Raw genomic sequence first — 18,066 nt, 5'->3', positions numbered from 1 at the left:
CATACCTAAAAAATGTTTGAGATGTTCAACTCATTAGATGCTTGACGTAAAAGTTCTGAAGTTCAACCCCCCCCCCCAGAAAAACGAACAAAACTTCATCTATACAGACAATACACCTTTAAAGAAATATTTAAGTCAACGATTGAATGTAGACGTGCTTGTTTGTGCCATTAGTTTGGATTTATTCTATGTGGCCACTACAGGGAAGGAAGCATGTATGATGAAGCTACCAGGACACAGTGAACAGCTTTATGTCCCCTTTGAAGTAATAGATAATGAACACAAAGTGCCTTGCCTTGGGGCACAACCACTGCTGTAAGCAGACTCAGGCCAGGGGCCTTGCAACTGAGGTTCTACACGGCATTATCAACACTGAGCTACATCATGTCCAACAGCTCAACTAATACCCCTTTCATAAACTCATCCTCCTATTATCCGCATAAGAATAATGCGGACAATTCAATAAAAAATGCGTTCACAAACTCTAAAAATAATCCGCATTATTTTTACGAGCGCCCGTCCTGGAAAAGGCGGATAATCGTCATGGTGACTGCACACGTCCCTCCTGCGGGAAAGACAGGTGACGTTTGACCGCACCCCGGCAATTATCCGCATTATTTGGGTTTGCGTTCATAAACTCAAAATCTGGTCCCGATGCTGCTATTATGCGGATAATAGAAGGGTCGAAATAATGCGCATTATTCTATCCCCGCTCCGATTTTACGACCAAATGTTGCGGATATTATCCGCATTATTGAGTTTATGAAAGGGGTATAACACGTAAAGTCTTAATTTCTACTTAAGGTTTTTACTTGAAACGTGTCTCTGCTAAGGACCTCTGTGAGGCTTTGTGCTTATGCTGTCCTGCAGCTTGTTTCTCAAGTCCATTACTTAGCCTCCTTTGCAAAAATTTCTTAACTGAAATATTTCCATGGCTAATAAACTTCCAAAACGGAGTGTCTTGATCCACCCCACAGAACAGCAAAGCCAGTAAGGGATTTTTAGAGTCTAAATGGGTCAAAGATCAATGAGTACACAGCATGGAAATATCTTATGCACATTTTCTGGAGGTTTCTTTTTTTTTTCTTTTATAGGCATCATGTAAACTGGGAGGACTAAAGTCATCACGCTCTAAACTGATGGATTGAAACGTTAATTCAAGCTGGCATAACGGCACCCTCAATGATACTAGCCAGAGAGTATATTTTTTTTTTCCATCCACCAGGTTTTCCTTCCACCGAAGGCCAATCCACCGTTCGAGGAAGTCATCAATACCGCGTGCCCAGTGCCCTCGACTACTTGTCAGAGGAAACGGGAAATTGATGCACGTGTGTCCACCTTTTTCACGAGGCATCTAATTTCTTTTATGGTGGAATCGGGATGATTTCGTTTTTGAGCTCTGAGCCACGATGAAAGTGTAAATGCTGTTGCTATACTGAAATTTCACTTCATGAAGAACACCAAATAATTTTTTTTTTCCCATCAGGAAAGATGATGACATTTCAGATGACTTTAGACAATTTGGCTCTGAAGTGCCATGGTAACTTTTGTCCAAACCTCAATAAGTATAAACAAGTGTCAAGTGATGTCTACATCTACTTGATTGTGCAAGAAAATGTATCAAAAACACCCCCCCCCAAAAAAAAAAAATCAGCATGCAGGACTTGCAATTTAGTGAACCCACACTTTAACTAAAAGCTTATACGCTTGTTTTAACCTGGCTGATTTTCGACGATCAATAGTTGAGCGCAACAGATACAATTACGAAAGAGCTCAGAATGTTTCAGTACCAATGTAAGTGACATTTCGCAGCAACATGGAAACATGTGATGCATACTTATTCCATTCACACATTAAATTTTAGTGAGTAACCCCTAGCAGTTTTCAACGGTGTAAATTTGAGAGGGCACAAATGCCGCACATGTGGTTAAATCCTCACATTATATATCCCCCTATTCATAATCCACTGCCGAGTTGGTGCTTTAAAAATGTATCAAAATGACAACATTATACACACACGCACACAACTACCCCCTCCCCCATCACATTGACTTGCAAATAAACATTTTTGTTTCAGCCTTGTGTACACTGTAAGTGGATGTCATAATGAACCTCGCTTGCAGAAAATTACAACACGAAACATTCATTCTGAATTGTAAATTCTCTCTCATTTCTTCCCGTTTCACCAGTTCCTCTGGAGCAAGGCAATCCCAATATGATAACATCGATCAATAATGCAACAACACATTTCGGGGGGCTTCGACTCTAACTGCTTCGGTTTTTTTTTATTCGCAACCATTCTGGCAATTGACCTATTTCGTGGCATCCCTGATATAATAATCAGAGGAATAATATCCTCGGGGCTGCAATGACATCAAGTTTGCAGAGAGAGAGCAAAAAAAAAAAGGTTTCGACTCACCCCTCCACCGGGTAGATTCGCAGCCTTGATGGTGTAGCTTCGCTCCACTCCAACTGGGATGAGAACCTCCGTGTCGTTGTAGATCCGTGGGCACGTATCCGGGTTTGTCTGTGGAAAGACAAAAACAAAGTGAGATAATCATTCGATATGATAAAATAGCTCATCAAAAAGCTATAGATCCTATCTGTTTCTTATACAATACAATACAATGATTACATTTGTATAGCATTCTCACTGACGATAAGTTGTGTCACAGCGCTTAACATATGCTATACACAGCTACTGTGTGCTTCATTTCTCTTTAGACTATAATATGTATCAAAACAATTAAAAGGTAATAATAGCTAGTTACACAGTAGCTGATCATTTGATATGGAATGACATGATATAGTTTTGTCCCTGGGGGTGACGAGAAGTCGTATCTAAAAAAAATCATGCCTTTTCAGGGAAGCTTTATTTTTGGGATCATTTTCAGAACATTTTGACAAAACAGCATCACTGTTGATATCAAATGAAGCAGGAACATTGGTTTGGATGACACTAATAATTGTTCACTATTCTTTTATATCACAAATTGAGTTTGGAGGTTCTTGAATATACAGTATGCCAACTGAGATACAAGCTCTTGTCAGCCCAGGGATGATAATTACACTAATACACTTTGGATGATATGTCATTAGTGTGGTTGTAAAGTCTGATTTCAGTTACTCTCAAGAGCCACAATGTTACTAGGTTTGAAGATTTCTTACATTAAAAACACATTTTTTTGTGTGTGACTGAAATGCAAAACCTAATGATCTACCATATGTTGCCTTTTTGACACTGCTTATAGACACTTTCATTTCTATATCTTTAAATTTTGTTACATAATATTTGGATCATTAAGTTGTAATCAAATCCACTTGAAGAAGACTTACAAGTAATTGTATCATGAAATTCACTGTTCCTTGGCTGATAGAGTGCCGTAATCTTATACAAAATTGTGTACACCACCCACATGTACTGTATCACATGCCCAGGAAAGAGTGATGGGTGGTATTAGAAGAAGGAGTTGATTTCGTTTGACAACATTTCTTCTATTGTTACGATTAAGACATGATAACCACCAGAGAAAATATTTAATTTTGAATAGATTTCAAGGCTAGAGTAGATACTTGAAGATTTACCAAAGTACGAAAAGTACCATGGCAATGAGAATGATGAATATGAATGCTTCACTCCTTTAAAGAAAAGACAGTAAAGAAAAAATGGGTTCGCAGTGTCTTTTCATTACTCATTTCCTTTCAAACAGACTTCTGTCACTGTCCACCACTTCCTGCCTGAAATAATTGCGGCAGAGATGGGCCAAAAAGTATCCACAAATAGACAATTTCCATGGGAACATCCAATTAGATAAGTTTATGCACGTTTAGCAAAGAAGTTCTGGCGATGGGGGGCAGGGGAGGGCAGGGGAGGGGAGGGGAGGGGAGGGGAGGGGGGGTTTGGTATCTTCACCCCTCTTCTTTCTCCGTTTCCTCCCAAACAAAGCAGCGTAGTGTGGTTTTGTCTGATTAACTGTCATCAGGTCAGCCATATGGCAACAATTGATTTACACTTTCCTGCCCAATACTTTCCCTGATCGGTGGCATGCTAAATTTGGTCTCTTTTTTTCTCCCCACGGAACGGAACCGGCAGCCATAGCATAGGCACTATAGCGTGGAGAACAAGCATGTATTTTCGGTGATTTTTTTTTTTCTCTCTCTCTCTGGAGGGTGAAGGCAATGACTACCATGACTCAACTTTTTTTTTTCTAAGATGTTTTTTTTTTTTTCCAATGAAAAAGAGTCTTTTATTAGCGAATGATGCGTGAACAAACAAGGAGGGGACATGTAGTAATTGGTTGTTGAAACAATGTCCATGTTTCATGAGAAATGCATCTCTGCAATTCCACCGAGCAGGGCGGTTCAGTGATTTCACTCATGTGGACTGCTCATTTCTTGGGGGTGACAAAAAGTGACTCAGATCGGTACAAATCGCGAGACTTTCCAAATCTCCGGAGAGAGATTTTCCACAGTGTGATGTATTGCATTTTTAAGAAGTTGCGCCTGCAAGACAGGACTGCAAGACAGGACTGCAAGACACACATGTCTTCAGGTACTTATTTTTTCCCCAAAGCATTTCTTTGTGTTGTAATGCAATGACTGTTGGAAAATTAATAGCACCCATGTGATGAATCACCGTGCAAAAGACACTAGAGTCCCCAACGGCCGTTTCTTGACGTTTTCTTCAAATCGTTTCTGAAGACGGTATGCAGTTGTGGATACCTTGCGTACAAATCGTGGCTTAAAAAAAAGCTCAAATGCTATGCACACACAAAAAAAGAACAGGGTTTGAAATTCTCTTTCCTCCCTGAATACCATTAACCAATATTATACTGATACACATATTAGGTGAATTCCCCTTTAACCACCTAGTTATCATAACAGAGGCTGTGTTTATCTCACTAGAGAGAGAGAATCACATTTCAAAATTCATTTTAAATGGTACTAATGAACGTGGTTTAAAATGCGATTCTCGGGGTGCCATGTTTATCTAAACATCATGTAACAGACAATTCTAGTGTTGTTACTGCTAAGCTGCTTTGTGCCGTTCAACCCGGGAAGTAGAAGTCAACTGAGGCCCATGCTTTTTTTATAACTGACGGCGTGTAAAGTATACTGGAAGTTGACCTTGGCAGCTTGGAGATACACGTTTCAAAACAGCACTGCGTTCATCTACTTGCAGAAAAGCAATCGTGGTCTCAAACATGTTTCAAAATGCCCTTTGAATGGCATTTCAAAGTGGCGTTTCTAAACGCGTTTGAAAACATGGTTGCATTTATCTGACGCCAATAATGCCTCAAATGCATTCAGGATCGTGATTCTGCCTCAAATATATATATACATATTTTTTTAGACAAATGCATCCAGCGTTTGTGACTGGAAAGCATGTTCGTAAGACACTCCTTGCCATTTTGATCACATTATCATTTAAATGTGATGCGCAGGATTTCACTTGTGAAAGACATCAAAGACCTGACTAAACAACCTCTTTGCTTCCGAGAAGTTGAGGCAAAGAGGCGATTGTTTTGAGAAAACTCTGCAAACCAAATGCATATATACGCAAGGAATCTTCAACCCCCCTAGTGACTGGCACGTCTGAAATTGATTAATGAGTGTATCTTGCAGAATGTATAGAGGTGTCCATTGAGGTTGGGGAAATCAATACTAAGTTCTTGTAGGAATTTAATACAAAGGCTGAAGGCACAAGAGTTACAGTGACAGGATGCCTTCCCAGTGTATGTAGGAGACGATATTTGTGAAGAGTAATCGAGACTTTTTGAAACAAAACGTTCGCGTTGGAGGCTGAGGAGCGAGGAAAAGGAGTGAAGGGCTGGGTTTACCACGAAAGGATGATCAAATATTCCCTGCCGTTTCTTTCGCTGAGCCCGTACGATGCATCTTGACAGATATACGCATTAAGCTAATGTGGCACGACTGTTATCCTTGGTACACGGCTGCCTGTCTGAAACCAAAGCCGCGTCAGAGCGTGCTGCAAGAATCAGTCATTCTGCCACCTGTATCATTTGGGGGTTAAAGCATTTTTTTCCCCCCATTCACCCCCCTTTTCAATTCTCCGTTCCCTCTTTTGGAAATCCATTTTTCTCCACCCATACATGCACGGCCTCGGGCCACCACTAGGTTGCATTATATGATTATATCTGACATCGCTGTAGCCAACACTCAACAAGCTATCACCAACAGAAAGAGACAGAGAGAGAGAGATAGTGTGGAAGAGAAAGGGAGGGAGAGAAAAGAAGATGGAGGCAGTCACTGAGTTTGAGTTTCAAGTCACGACACTTTCAGAGCTGTAAGAACGTCACAAACATGGAAACCCTCGCGTGTAAATGGACAGTGATGGGTTGTTCTTGTCCCAGTCGATCCCCCCACCCCACCCCCCCCCCCTCCAATCTCCATCCTGGTGTTTTTATCTTGGTAATTCTGCCTTTTATTTTGTCGTTCATCTTAACCCCGGCATCATGTTTTCCGTCCTCCAGGGGTATTCAATTAAAGCGTGTCACTACTACTAGGGGGCCTGGATGGAGGGAACGTAGGGAGTGATTGATGAAAAGAGAGAGAGGGAGAGAGGGAAGACGTGGAAAAGAAGGAGGAGGAGGAGGAGGAGGAGGAGGGGGGATGAAGGAAAAGCCAGCTTCTGGAGTGGGGGATGTCCGCGGTTGGCATACCAATGACAAGTCCTCTGGTTCCCCCGAGATTAGTCCCAATTACCTCACCCAGTGTGCCGGGAGCCATTGCGGTAAGGGAATCCAGAATGGATATTCATGTCATCGTCGTTTCGAGCGTCCAATTTCAGATGGCGCTCTCCTCGTTGTGTGGTGTGGTGGCGAACAATGACGGTGATAAAAGAGGGGGACATCATCGACGAAATATGTGATATGAATTTGACGGGGCAAACGGCATTTTGGGAGGCTGAGATGGGGGGGGGGGGGAGTGGGAAGGGGACAAATGGCTTACCAGTCATCTCACACCAAGGAATTTATAATGCTCTTTTTCATACAGGGTTTCTGGTTACTCTTGACGAGCAACACGAGGTGTTAACCCCGCTGCCTGATGACGAAACAGACGTGCTGGATCCACAAATGATGCTAACGTCGTGAATGTGTGCCAATACTAGAAAACAGGCTTGGCAGTCTCAATGGTCATCTCGATACAGACGGACTGACAAACTTCCTCTGAGACGTTACCAGGGAAGAAGGATACGAAGAATCCAGGTTTAGGTTGCTCAGTCAGGACTCCCAACAGAACAGATACATACATACACGCATACATAAACCTTCTTCAGACAGAAGAGGACCCTACCCCCTCAACTTCAGTAAAAAAAAAAAAAAAAAAAAAAAAAAGTTCTCCAAATAAGGTGCTGTATCATGTCACAGTGCTGCCGTTTTTATCCCGTTTGTCTCCCGAATCCAATTACCTCCTAATCCACTCATGTTCAGCTGTTGAAATAATGTTCCCGACTATACATTTTCCACACCCCTCCCCCCTTCCATTAAGGGTCACTCCATCTATGCACTGCCACGTCTAATTATGGTTGGAATCACATCTTGTTGACATGCCTCAGTTCAGAAGAATGACTTTGAGAGTCCTAATGGGCAAATTATGAAGACTATTTTTTTTTTAAACTGTGCAAATTGCATAGATTATCTATACCACAGAAATTACAGAAATGATCTTAGACAACCTTTCTGTGGCATTAGAAATACATAGTTTACGATCAAACTACAATTTCACCAACTGTATATCCATGGTAGGGGGTGGGTATGCTTTGAGTAATACTTTCCGGTGTTATTGAATATCAAATTACGTAACTCCAGCCAGCTGCTTTGTAATCAGCAAATGTTCTCTGACCTCGGCTAAACTTGGCAGCAATCCTCCAGAATGTTATTTTCCTTGATGGTCTGGACTGTCTACACCACCTTTCTGAACAATGTTTGCAATCTTTACCATTGCCTATGGTGATTTGTGTGTCTGCCTACAGACCTCCCCACCCCCCCCCTCCAAAAAAAAAAAAAAAAAAAATATGGTGGGATAAGAATGTATAGATGATTCTACTTGTACAATGAATGGAAATGGGCAAAGGGGGAACAACAAATAGGCCTTGAGTGAGAAATAGGTGTAAAGATTGACTGATAGACATAATTATAAATAGACAGCTACATTGATATAGGAACAGACTGACAGACAGACAGATAGATAGATAGATAGATAGACAGATAGATAGATAGACAGATAGATAGACAGATAGATAGATAGATAGAAAGCAAAATGGCTAGAGTAGGATGGAAGATGCATGAATAGACTGATAGACAGACAGGTGAATGGATTGACAGATGAAATGTGTGTCTGAAGTTAGGACCAGGGCGAAAACATGTACACTATATATCTAATGCATAAAAAGAGCCTCATTAACTTTCCAGCCCTAAAATTATCATTCCTGGTTGTCAAACTCTAATGGAGTTTGACAACCAGGAATACTGGCATGACATGACTAAGAATAATTATGACACAGAGTACTATAGTTTGCTGGCACATTGAACACCACCCCCCCCCCCCCACCCCAACAGTCAATGTCACGATGAAGCCGCTAATAATGTATCCACTTGAACAGGCTCAGGCTATTTAGAGCGAGACGCAGCAACAACACCACGGGAAAAGCATTTATTTTAATCTTAAAGGTCCTGACAGCTTCCCTACAGATGACTTCCTTCATGAATGGAAATATCTGGATACTGAGATAGAATGCTGTTACTGTAAATGTGCAAATATTTGTGATGCACATAAACACATACACATAGACAAAAGAAGCTGTTAAGATGTTAAAATATGCACAGAAAGAAACACTCGGGTCTGCAATAAAGCACATGAAGTTCATTGGCATTGGTCCTATGTAAAAAAACATACAGCACAAAGGTTTGGTGTTGTTTACAATCAATGCGAAAGATACTACATCATGTGGTCAAAGAATGTAGCCACTTTTATGTGCAATACATGTCAACTATTGGATCATCTAGCAGGAATATATCATTGCTGAAAGGTATCTTGCAATTTCTGTTACATGTCTTACTGCATCTCAGCCTTTCTATTCTGTATGAAGAAGGCTGGTATATGAGTTGCTGCACTGTAATGACAAAACTCATCAAAGCCACAAGATGGCGTGGGAAAAGAAATTATGCATGTGATCTTTGGCTCATGTCTCATTTTGAGTAGACATCAAATGACTGGAGAAAAAAAAATATTAGGATGATGCAAAATTAGACTTCATGTGTTTATTCTTCCCATCAAATCATATTTGGGTAGACATCATGTGAATGATGGGGCGGGGAAGAAAGAATATAGAGATGGAAAGTTGAACCCCATGTGTTTATTGTGAAGAGTAACTTCATCCATTGCCCGAGTGTTGTGATAAGACGGGCCTGCTTTCGACGCATTCACTGCTCGTCCAAATTTTGAATTATGAATACTGGTTGCGCAGCAAATGAACCAATCAGCCACAGCAATGCCCTCCAGTAATGATATCACACCCCAGGATGCCCCCCAAAACTGCAGATTTACACCTCCAAGAATATCGAGGAATATTTTTCTTCAATTACCACGGCAAAATTGACAAGACATGCAAGTGGGAATATGAGATATGCATGGCAAAACTACCTTCGGGCAAGTCTATGAAAATGTCGAAAGGGGGAGAATTTCCTCCCCTCGGACTTTGCAGTTTCACCTTGGCGCAATACGGTAAATGACATTGTCTGTCACGACGGAATCACATCGCACATATGTTTATTTTCGGTGTGCCGTATCTACAATATGCGACATGCGATACGCTTTCCCTCAAAACTTCGATTCAGACTAATATGATGAAGAGAGAGAGAGGAAAAAGAAAGAGAGACGGGCCTTTAAAATAAACCCGATGGCTAATTGTGTGGGGATGAATCATGAGTTGAGTCTATGGGGGGAAAGCCTTGACTCGCTGCTGTCACGTTATCATTCAGAGCCAGTCCAATTTGGACACAAAAGAGCGAACGGAAGACAGCGAGCGCAGACGAGAAAGGACCCCAGTGGGAGATTGGCTCGCTGGTGTGTGGGGGGTGGGTGCGAGATGTAAGATCAGGGAATGAAGAATGGAGGGGGGGGGGGGAGAGGGTGGGGTGGTTGAAGGGGGGGGGGAGTTATGGGAAAAAGATGTAACCAGCGGACGGATAAAGGAAAAATATCGCCATTCTGTGTCCCGGGGCTATTGTCCACTGTTTCATCTGCTGTTTTGATTAAAAACATAACTCTGATTGGGTCTGACTGATGGATCTATAGTTGGCTTGAGATCGGGGGAGTGAGCTGGTGACAGATAACAACTATCTCCTCCTTCTCATCTCTCGGAAAATGCATCTTTTAGAAGAGAGAGAAAGAAAAAAAAAAGAAGGAAAGTGGGGAAAAAAAGATAAGTAAATGAAAACTGCCTTTCTATTCAGCACCATGACCTTCCTTGGCATTTTGCTTTCAAAAAAAAAAATGAAACGGACACAATTTCCTGCCAACCCTATTTTCCTATATCCCATACAAAACAACAACACCACTAACTTAAAAAAGTATAACAAGAGGAATGATACAGCAAAAATGTAAATGGTGACTGAAAATGTGGTGGCATTATTGGATGTGCCGTTATGTATCCTATACTAGATTAGTAAATGGAAGAAGACTCCCCCCACTGGCAATGAATGTCTTCTGTGAGTACGCTTGAAATTCCATTCACGGCGAATGTGAAAAAATAAAACAATGCAGTGATATCATCCGTGCGTTTCTGCAAACCCCAACGACAAGACGGAATAATTTGTTTCTACACCTTTCCCTCTGGAACACAATAATATGTGTGAGACTGCAACACAGTGCATGCAAAAAAAACCCAACAACAATAACCCCCCCCAAAAAAAAAATAAATAAAAAAAATAAACCACCCACACAACAACAAACAATTCTGCGTGAATGTTCTTCGCTTCCTTTGGATGTGTCAATATTGATGTAGCCACTCGCTCCTCTTGCCATAAAGTTTGCGGGATTCCCAATTTCAGAGACACTCATATCCCCAATCCCAAACCATCCGGCTTCCAAAACGCTGCAAAGTTGTCATTCTCTCTGACAGCATCCGCCTCCCTAACGGTATGATGCGGTTGCCAACGAAACAAGCAGACAACATCGACAAAGATGTTGTTTGTCACTCATTTCTCGATGTTATGCCGCCACCGAATTTCCCAGTCCGGGCGAGAAAGGAAATTGGCAGGGATCGGCATCTACAAGTGGAGAAACTGTGGATGCGGATTTGTTCTTCGGATGACATGAGTGAGAGTAACGAGACTTGTGTGGAGCAAAGAAATGTACGATAAAATTTGCGCATACTCCCTTATGTGGTGAGAAAGAATTACAAATGATGTTTGCAATGGAACAGACATGGCAAAAGAAATTGATATGATTTTTTATAAGGGATACTACAGTATTGCCACATTTTGGTCAGCACAATTCAAAGATTTACCATCAAAAGTAAATTTGCACTTTTCTTTATTAACAGTGGCTGCATGCCAGCAATTTCTAATAACATTTTCCCCTTCTTCTGTACTTGTAAAACTCTGTTACAAAAGGTCTTACGTCTTGTGATATTGTATGTGTGAATGCATGTATGTGGAGAAGGGGGTGGGGTAAGGTGATATTTGTGATCTTTTCTATATAATTTATAATGCACCAATTCCACTCTGTAGAGTGCTCAAGGTGCATAAATACTAAGCAAAATTATGATAAAGACAAAAAAAAGTTTTATATGGAGTCACATGTCATACACGCTTTGATATTATCAGGAAAGCTATTCCAGAGTTTGATGCATGCATGAGCAAATGATCTTTCCCCCCATGATTTTGTGATTTTAGGGACAACGTTAGCAGGGACACCAGAAGAAGATGATCGTACAAGTACTAGGCTTGAGGGGTTGTAACTTTGAATTAGAGAGGTATCGTAACCGGAGGCAGAACCATGAACACAATGAAAAGCAAGCAACAACATTTTAAAAAACAATGTAATCAAACAGGGAGCCCAGTGAAGTGACTGCAAAACAGGTGTTGTGTGGGTGTATTTTGCTGGACAGAGTGACCATGCCAGTATACCTTGAAGTTTCTGAAGCTTGGACAAAAGATTCTGGGGGTAAACATCGTGACCGACTTTGTGAAAAACAGCCACCATCCAATGCTCAGCATCTGCTACTGTGCTGGAAAAGATTCAAAGCATCACTGCAAACCACTGCTACTGCCGCATAACTGTAATCTTAAGACAGAGCCAAACATTGCCAACCCCCCCCCCCCCAAAAAAAAAAACAAAACCAAAAACAAAACAAAACACAACAAACTTAAGTACCCACTTCCCATTTTGACAGAAAACACTGCCAATCACTTAAAAAAAATCTCATCATTCCTTTCCTTCATTATTTCCTTCCTGCTATGACAAACAAACTGCATGCCAAGCGCGAGGACTCCTACAGTATGTTCAGCAATGATAGCAGACCGAAGACCTTTCTTTTCTTGTTTTCTTTTACGGCCAAGGACTTCACCATGCAGTCGGAAGGAAAGACAAGTGCGATAGGAGTGGCTGGAAATTGCGCAGCAAGTACGCTTGCTTCTGTTTTTTTTTTTTTTTTTTAAATTTTCAGTGAACTAACATGAAGGTAAATACCTGGTCTGCAATACGCAATCCTGAAATAACTCATAAATCAAGGGGAGATAATGATTTTTTTTTTTTTTTAAATATTCAATGGAGGAGAAAGCTAGGGCTATACAGAGTTATGACGACAGTGTCACTGTACAAAGAATTTGCAAGTAATTCCGAAATGACGATGGGTTGCTGCTTTTCTTTTGAAAAAAAAAATGCCCCACCCCTTCCAATGAAAAGAGAGAGAGAGAGAGAGAAAGAGAGAAAGACAGACAGACTCACAGACAAACAGACAGACAGACAGAGAGAGAGAGAGAGAAACATTTGACAGGAATCAAGTCTTTATAGATAAAAAAAATTCACAGGTATTCCGTCATCCAAGTTGAGAAATCCATTAGAATTACCAAGCGACTTCTCTTTCTGCGTCTGAAACGCGTGGGGAATGCGACAATTAGTTTATTTTCATCCCCAACCTGTGATATTCTATCCATCTTTTTTCCCCTTTCACATTGTATTGCTAACTTTCTATTTTGGCTACACAATGCCTTAAATTTGCAGCGAGCTGCATACTGAAGTGGTATCGAGGGAGAAACGAGAGAGAGAGGGACAAAAAAAGCCAAGAGAAATACATCTCATGTCTGTTTTCATGTTTCCACGCCATCTGTAGGGACATTTCGGAATACAAATTCGAAACCTCACCTTAAGTATTTGATCTTGGATATGTGCTTGTCTTCAAGATTCGTACCTGAAGGTTTACTGTGCAACATTTCTCGTTACGCAAAAAAGTGTACCACTTGTGATAAAACCATCACACAGCAAATACACAGCATCTTAATGATATGGAGAACACATTTTCAAGGATGTTTTAAGTCTCTCACTGTCGTGGGCAGAACGGCTGAATACACCGTCAACGGTATGCCAAGATGCTGGTTCTGAGTGGGTTAAATACAAGGAACAGGACTGAAAACGGAGAATGAAATCATTCGAGTGTTTTTCGAGCTTGCCCTCACCACTTTGTTGCCGGCGATCTCCTTGCTGCCGCACGAGTCCGTCCTGCTCTTGCACACGTTGTCGAAGACGCACCACTCGCAGTCGAAGTGGTTGTCCACGCACTCCATGCAGCTCGAGAACGCCGAGCACTTGTAGAAGACAAACTCGGTTTCGGCGATCTCCAGCCCCGTTTCGGAGGCACGCAGCGCCAGCTTGACTTGCTGGGATCCTAGCGGCAGAAAATGAAAGAACGATAAACACAAACATAAACAAAAACTGAGCACAGTGTACACTCTTTAATAGGTACAACTTTTTTTTTTTCATTTCTTACCCTGATAGCAAAATTAAGAGAGTCGAAACCGATGGAATCCTTTGGTTAAGGTTCCATAATTTTTCTAATTGGATTCCTCCCAATTGATCGACACATCTGCTCGACTGCTTTCTTCACCAAACCATCTGTCTATGAATGGGGATGTACCACTAACATATCAATCTCTTTAGCAGCAACATTGGCTTTATGTGGGTCTGCTGAGTTGTCATATCTGAGTGGTCTATCTTATTCAAATGATGTCCTAAGTTGTTTGTTAATTATTGTTGTTGTTGCTGTTGGTTGTTTTTTTTTTTTTTTGGGGGGGGGGGGGGGCTCTGAACCTGAATGCCAAAGTCAATACCTTGACAAGTTAGCCTAGATGATTGGCCACATAAAGAGCAAGATCATCATTGTTCTGAAGTATGTGAACAATTTGTCAACACGTCAATCATCTTGCCAACAATCCCAAGTGTGAAGATGGGTAGCTTGCAATACAGGGGTAATATCAATGACTGGGCCCTCAGAAAGATCACCCCAAACATCTTCAGTCATCGTCATCTTTACTTCTTTTTCTTCTGTCATTTTCTTCTTCTATTCCTTGTTCTCCTCCTCCTCCTCCCCCTCCTCTCTTTTCCTTCTGGATTTTGTTCATCCTCTCATCTTTATCCACATTCACACAGAGAAGCTATCAGTTTTTGCATTGCAATGCCAAAATTAATCTTATTTGCCACTGTTAATACATGCCAAAAAGAATCACTTGGTTGCATATGAAGCACCTAGAATCTCCAGACTGCACATGCTTGACCAATGGTCGGAGTACGAGTGACCAATGGTCGGAGAGTGACCCTGGACACTTGATCGTGCAGACCCATGTGTGATGAATTGTATTATGGGATTAAAATATCTCTGGTTTAATTCTTTGCAAGCCATTCTCACATGCCGTACAGGGCAAATCATTGTGAGAGTTAAAACAAAATTTGGACTGATTTTGGCAGCCTGACACTTATTGCATGGTTTTACAATTTTGTGTGTGTCCACACTGAAGAGTCAATGGTATTTGCATTGCATTGCAAAAATCGTATTAAAATATTTGGGTGTGTGTGTGTGTGAATAGGGCTTTTATCATCATCAATTCTTTACAATGTTCTTACCATGCTCGTTGCTAGGGATGCTGTTGACTGGTGGTGTGTTGCAGTGGAGAAGGGAGGAGTCAGGGCTGTATGTTACCGTGGCCAGTTCGGGCTCAAATTCGCCGATGACGCAGTCGTAGTACTCTCCGGGCGTCAGGCGCGGCAGACTGGTCACGTTGAGGGTGAGCTACAATAGTTGTAGGAGGCGGTTTCAGGATGGAAATACAGTGTAGACATAAAAGTCAGCATCTGTTGTTGGGATTCCTTTGCTATTTTGGGGATAAAGCACCCACCTCTTACTGAAGAAACAATTACACAGAAATACATCTTACACAACTACTTATTCAACACACTCTCCGTGCCACTTCATATGCAAAGAATGCCATAGCCATTTCGTTTCTTTGGTACCAGTATTCTTAATCTCGTCGCACTTAAAGGGAAGGTAAACCCAAAGAGCAATGTGGATTGAGTGAAAGCAGCAACATTAGTAGAACACATCAGTGAAAGTTTGAGAAAAATCGAACAATCGATGCAAAAGTTATGAATTTTTAAAGTTTTGGTGTTGGAACCACTGGATGAGGAGACTACTAGAGGATATGACGTATGAGTAGACAACAATACAAAGAAAATATAAAGGATATTCAACAAAAATTCACTTTTCTAGAATTATGAAAGAGCAGTGGACCAACCGCTTTCAGAAAGCAGGGGGAATAATTGCTACCCTTAACATATGTCAATATAAAGTTGATGGAATTTGTAATTTTCATGAAAAATGGATTTTTGTAGTATTTTCTTTATATTTTCTTGATATTGTAGTCCACTCATACGTCATAACCTCTAGTAGTCTCCTCATCCAGCAGTTCCAACACCAAAACTTTAAAAATTCATAACTTTTGCATCGATTGTCCGATTTTCTTCAAACTTTCACTGATGTGTTCTACTAATGTTGCTGCTTTCACTCAATCCACATTGTTCTTGGGGTTTATCTTCCCTTTAAGGCAGACAAAATGCCCATAGACTTTATTTAATCACACAATAAACTGCCTAGTAATCAATACTGTAAGTATACGTATTCCTAACCCCACTAAATTTTGATGTCTGTACTTGCCAGAGAGTTGCATGACTTGTGCCTACAATAACACATTTGTGATCTCTCCACATCCACTCAAAACCCAAGACAAGACCAGTCACCATTGGCAAGTCTTGGAGCAGCACTCTCTGCTTTTTTTTTTTTTAAACATCAAGTAATTGATGATGGGTCCCTGCTGTGTACATGTTGACTCTGAGTAGTATGAGGGTTGATCTTCCAGTGTGAGCTGAATCAAAATGTCCTCTCAAATCAATACGACACACACACACACACACACACACACACACACACACTACTGCAATGCTGGATTTACTGTGATATCTTGAAATGGCACCCAGAGAAACACATTATCAGTGAGTAAATGTGTGTTTGTGTGTGTGTGGTGTGTGTTTGTCTGTCTGTGTATGTGGGAGAGGGGGTGGGGCAGGGATTACAAATGTTTTCTCACCTCTATGGATGTGTCAATAGGTGTGCTAGGGGGATCGACATCCTTGATAGCTATGCACTGGTCTCTCCAGCCCAGCCAGCGTCGCGTGGTGAGGTCCGCCGAGCCGCTGCAAACAGAATTGTCCCACCTTGTGCACCTGAAAAGATTCAAATGGGAGGAGGGGGAGGGGAGAAGAAAAAAACAAAACAAATATCTATTAAGTACACACTCAAACAATCAATCCATAACACCCCTACAAATCAATGAATCTGCTATACAAAGGAGAAGATAATCTTAAACTATAGGATGGCAGCATCAGCACCAACTATTTGTGATTTAAAAAAAAAATGCATTGCTTGTAGCAATTTCATGCAGTGCAAATACTGCCAAGAACTTTCCTTGTACATTTCTCTTCTAACTGTTCCTACGACAAACTCTAAGACATTATATACCATGGATACACATGTGAACAAAAATTGCATGGGGGGGGGGATACCTATTGGTAAATATAACCATGGTCAACATGGGCAATGAGTATCAAAGGTCAGGAAAGGCTGATCTTCTGTGCCTACTCATGAACATTTCACGGAGTACTGAGGTATGACTTTCCTAAAATCAGTATGGGCCATGAACATCTGACAGAACAATGACCCAGCATCTGTTCAGACGACTCCAATTCTGATCTTTATGGATGACAATTTTAAAAAAAATTAGATAAAGTAGGTATTTATGAGAGTACTATGTTACGGAATATGTCAGTGTGGTAAGGTTAATAATTCATCATTCTAAGTCACGGGATAAGTTTTAAGCTTTGGAACGCAGTTCGAGCTGCATTCCACTCTGAATTTAAAATGGCGAGTCAAGACATTCAACGAAATGAAGGCCCGCCAGTTTTCAGTCTCAATTCTATGATTGGTTCTGACCCGATGATGACGACGACGACCACGAAAACAACAACAACAAAAACAACAACCACAACAGCAACAATATCTTTTTGAAACAGTGCTAATTTCAGCTCACATATTAAAGAACTAGATGATACTAATGGAACTGTAGTGATTCCAGACACTTATTGATCATAATATTGACTCTTCGCCACTCCTTCATCTTTCACTGAAAATAAATCTACCCCTTAAAAGAAAAACAAAAAACAAAAACAAACTAGCAAACAAACATGAAAAACAAAGAGATGTCAGCCAATAGAATAATAAGGCAAACTTCCCTCGACAACTTTACCAGAAAACTTCTTCAAAACCACTATGTAAACTTTGATCTCTCTGGAAAGATATTGCAAAGTCTCCTTCATAAAACAAACCAACAACTACAAGAAACGCCACACAAACAGACAAAACCCCTTGATAGCCACAGTGCATTAGGGCTGACTGACATCTGGAGGAATATAGACTCTCAATGACTCCCCGGAGAA

The 18,066-nt window shown here is 41.0% G+C and overlaps 1 protein-coding gene across 1 annotated transcript in view; it reads right to left on the bottom strand.

The window, feature by feature from the left end:
* The window catches only part of LOC140238282 (plexin-A4-like), a 172,043-nt gene that overhangs the window by 32,807 nt on the left and 121,170 nt on the right, over positions 1-18,066 (bottom strand). Inside the window, exons 5-8 of the mRNA XM_072318221.1 lie at positions 16,662-16,797; positions 15,145-15,310; positions 13,704-13,912; positions 2,420-2,527 (exon numbers count right to left, since the gene is read on the bottom strand). Of these exons, the coding sequence (XP_072174322.1) occupies positions 2,420-2,527; positions 13,704-13,912; positions 15,145-15,310; positions 16,662-16,797 (619 nt within the window). The remainder of the gene's footprint in view (positions 1-2,419; positions 2,528-13,703; positions 13,913-15,144; positions 15,311-16,661; positions 16,798-18,066) is intronic.

This window comes from Diadema setosum, chromosome 2 (assembly GCF_964275005.1).
Source record: "Diadema setosum chromosome 2, eeDiaSeto1, whole genome shotgun sequence".
NCBI lineage: Eukaryota > Metazoa > Echinodermata > Echinoidea > Diadematoida > Diadematidae > Diadema > Diadema setosum.
The sequence above is the reverse complement of the archived record's forward strand: the minus strand, read 5'-3'. Positions and strand labels throughout refer to the sequence as shown.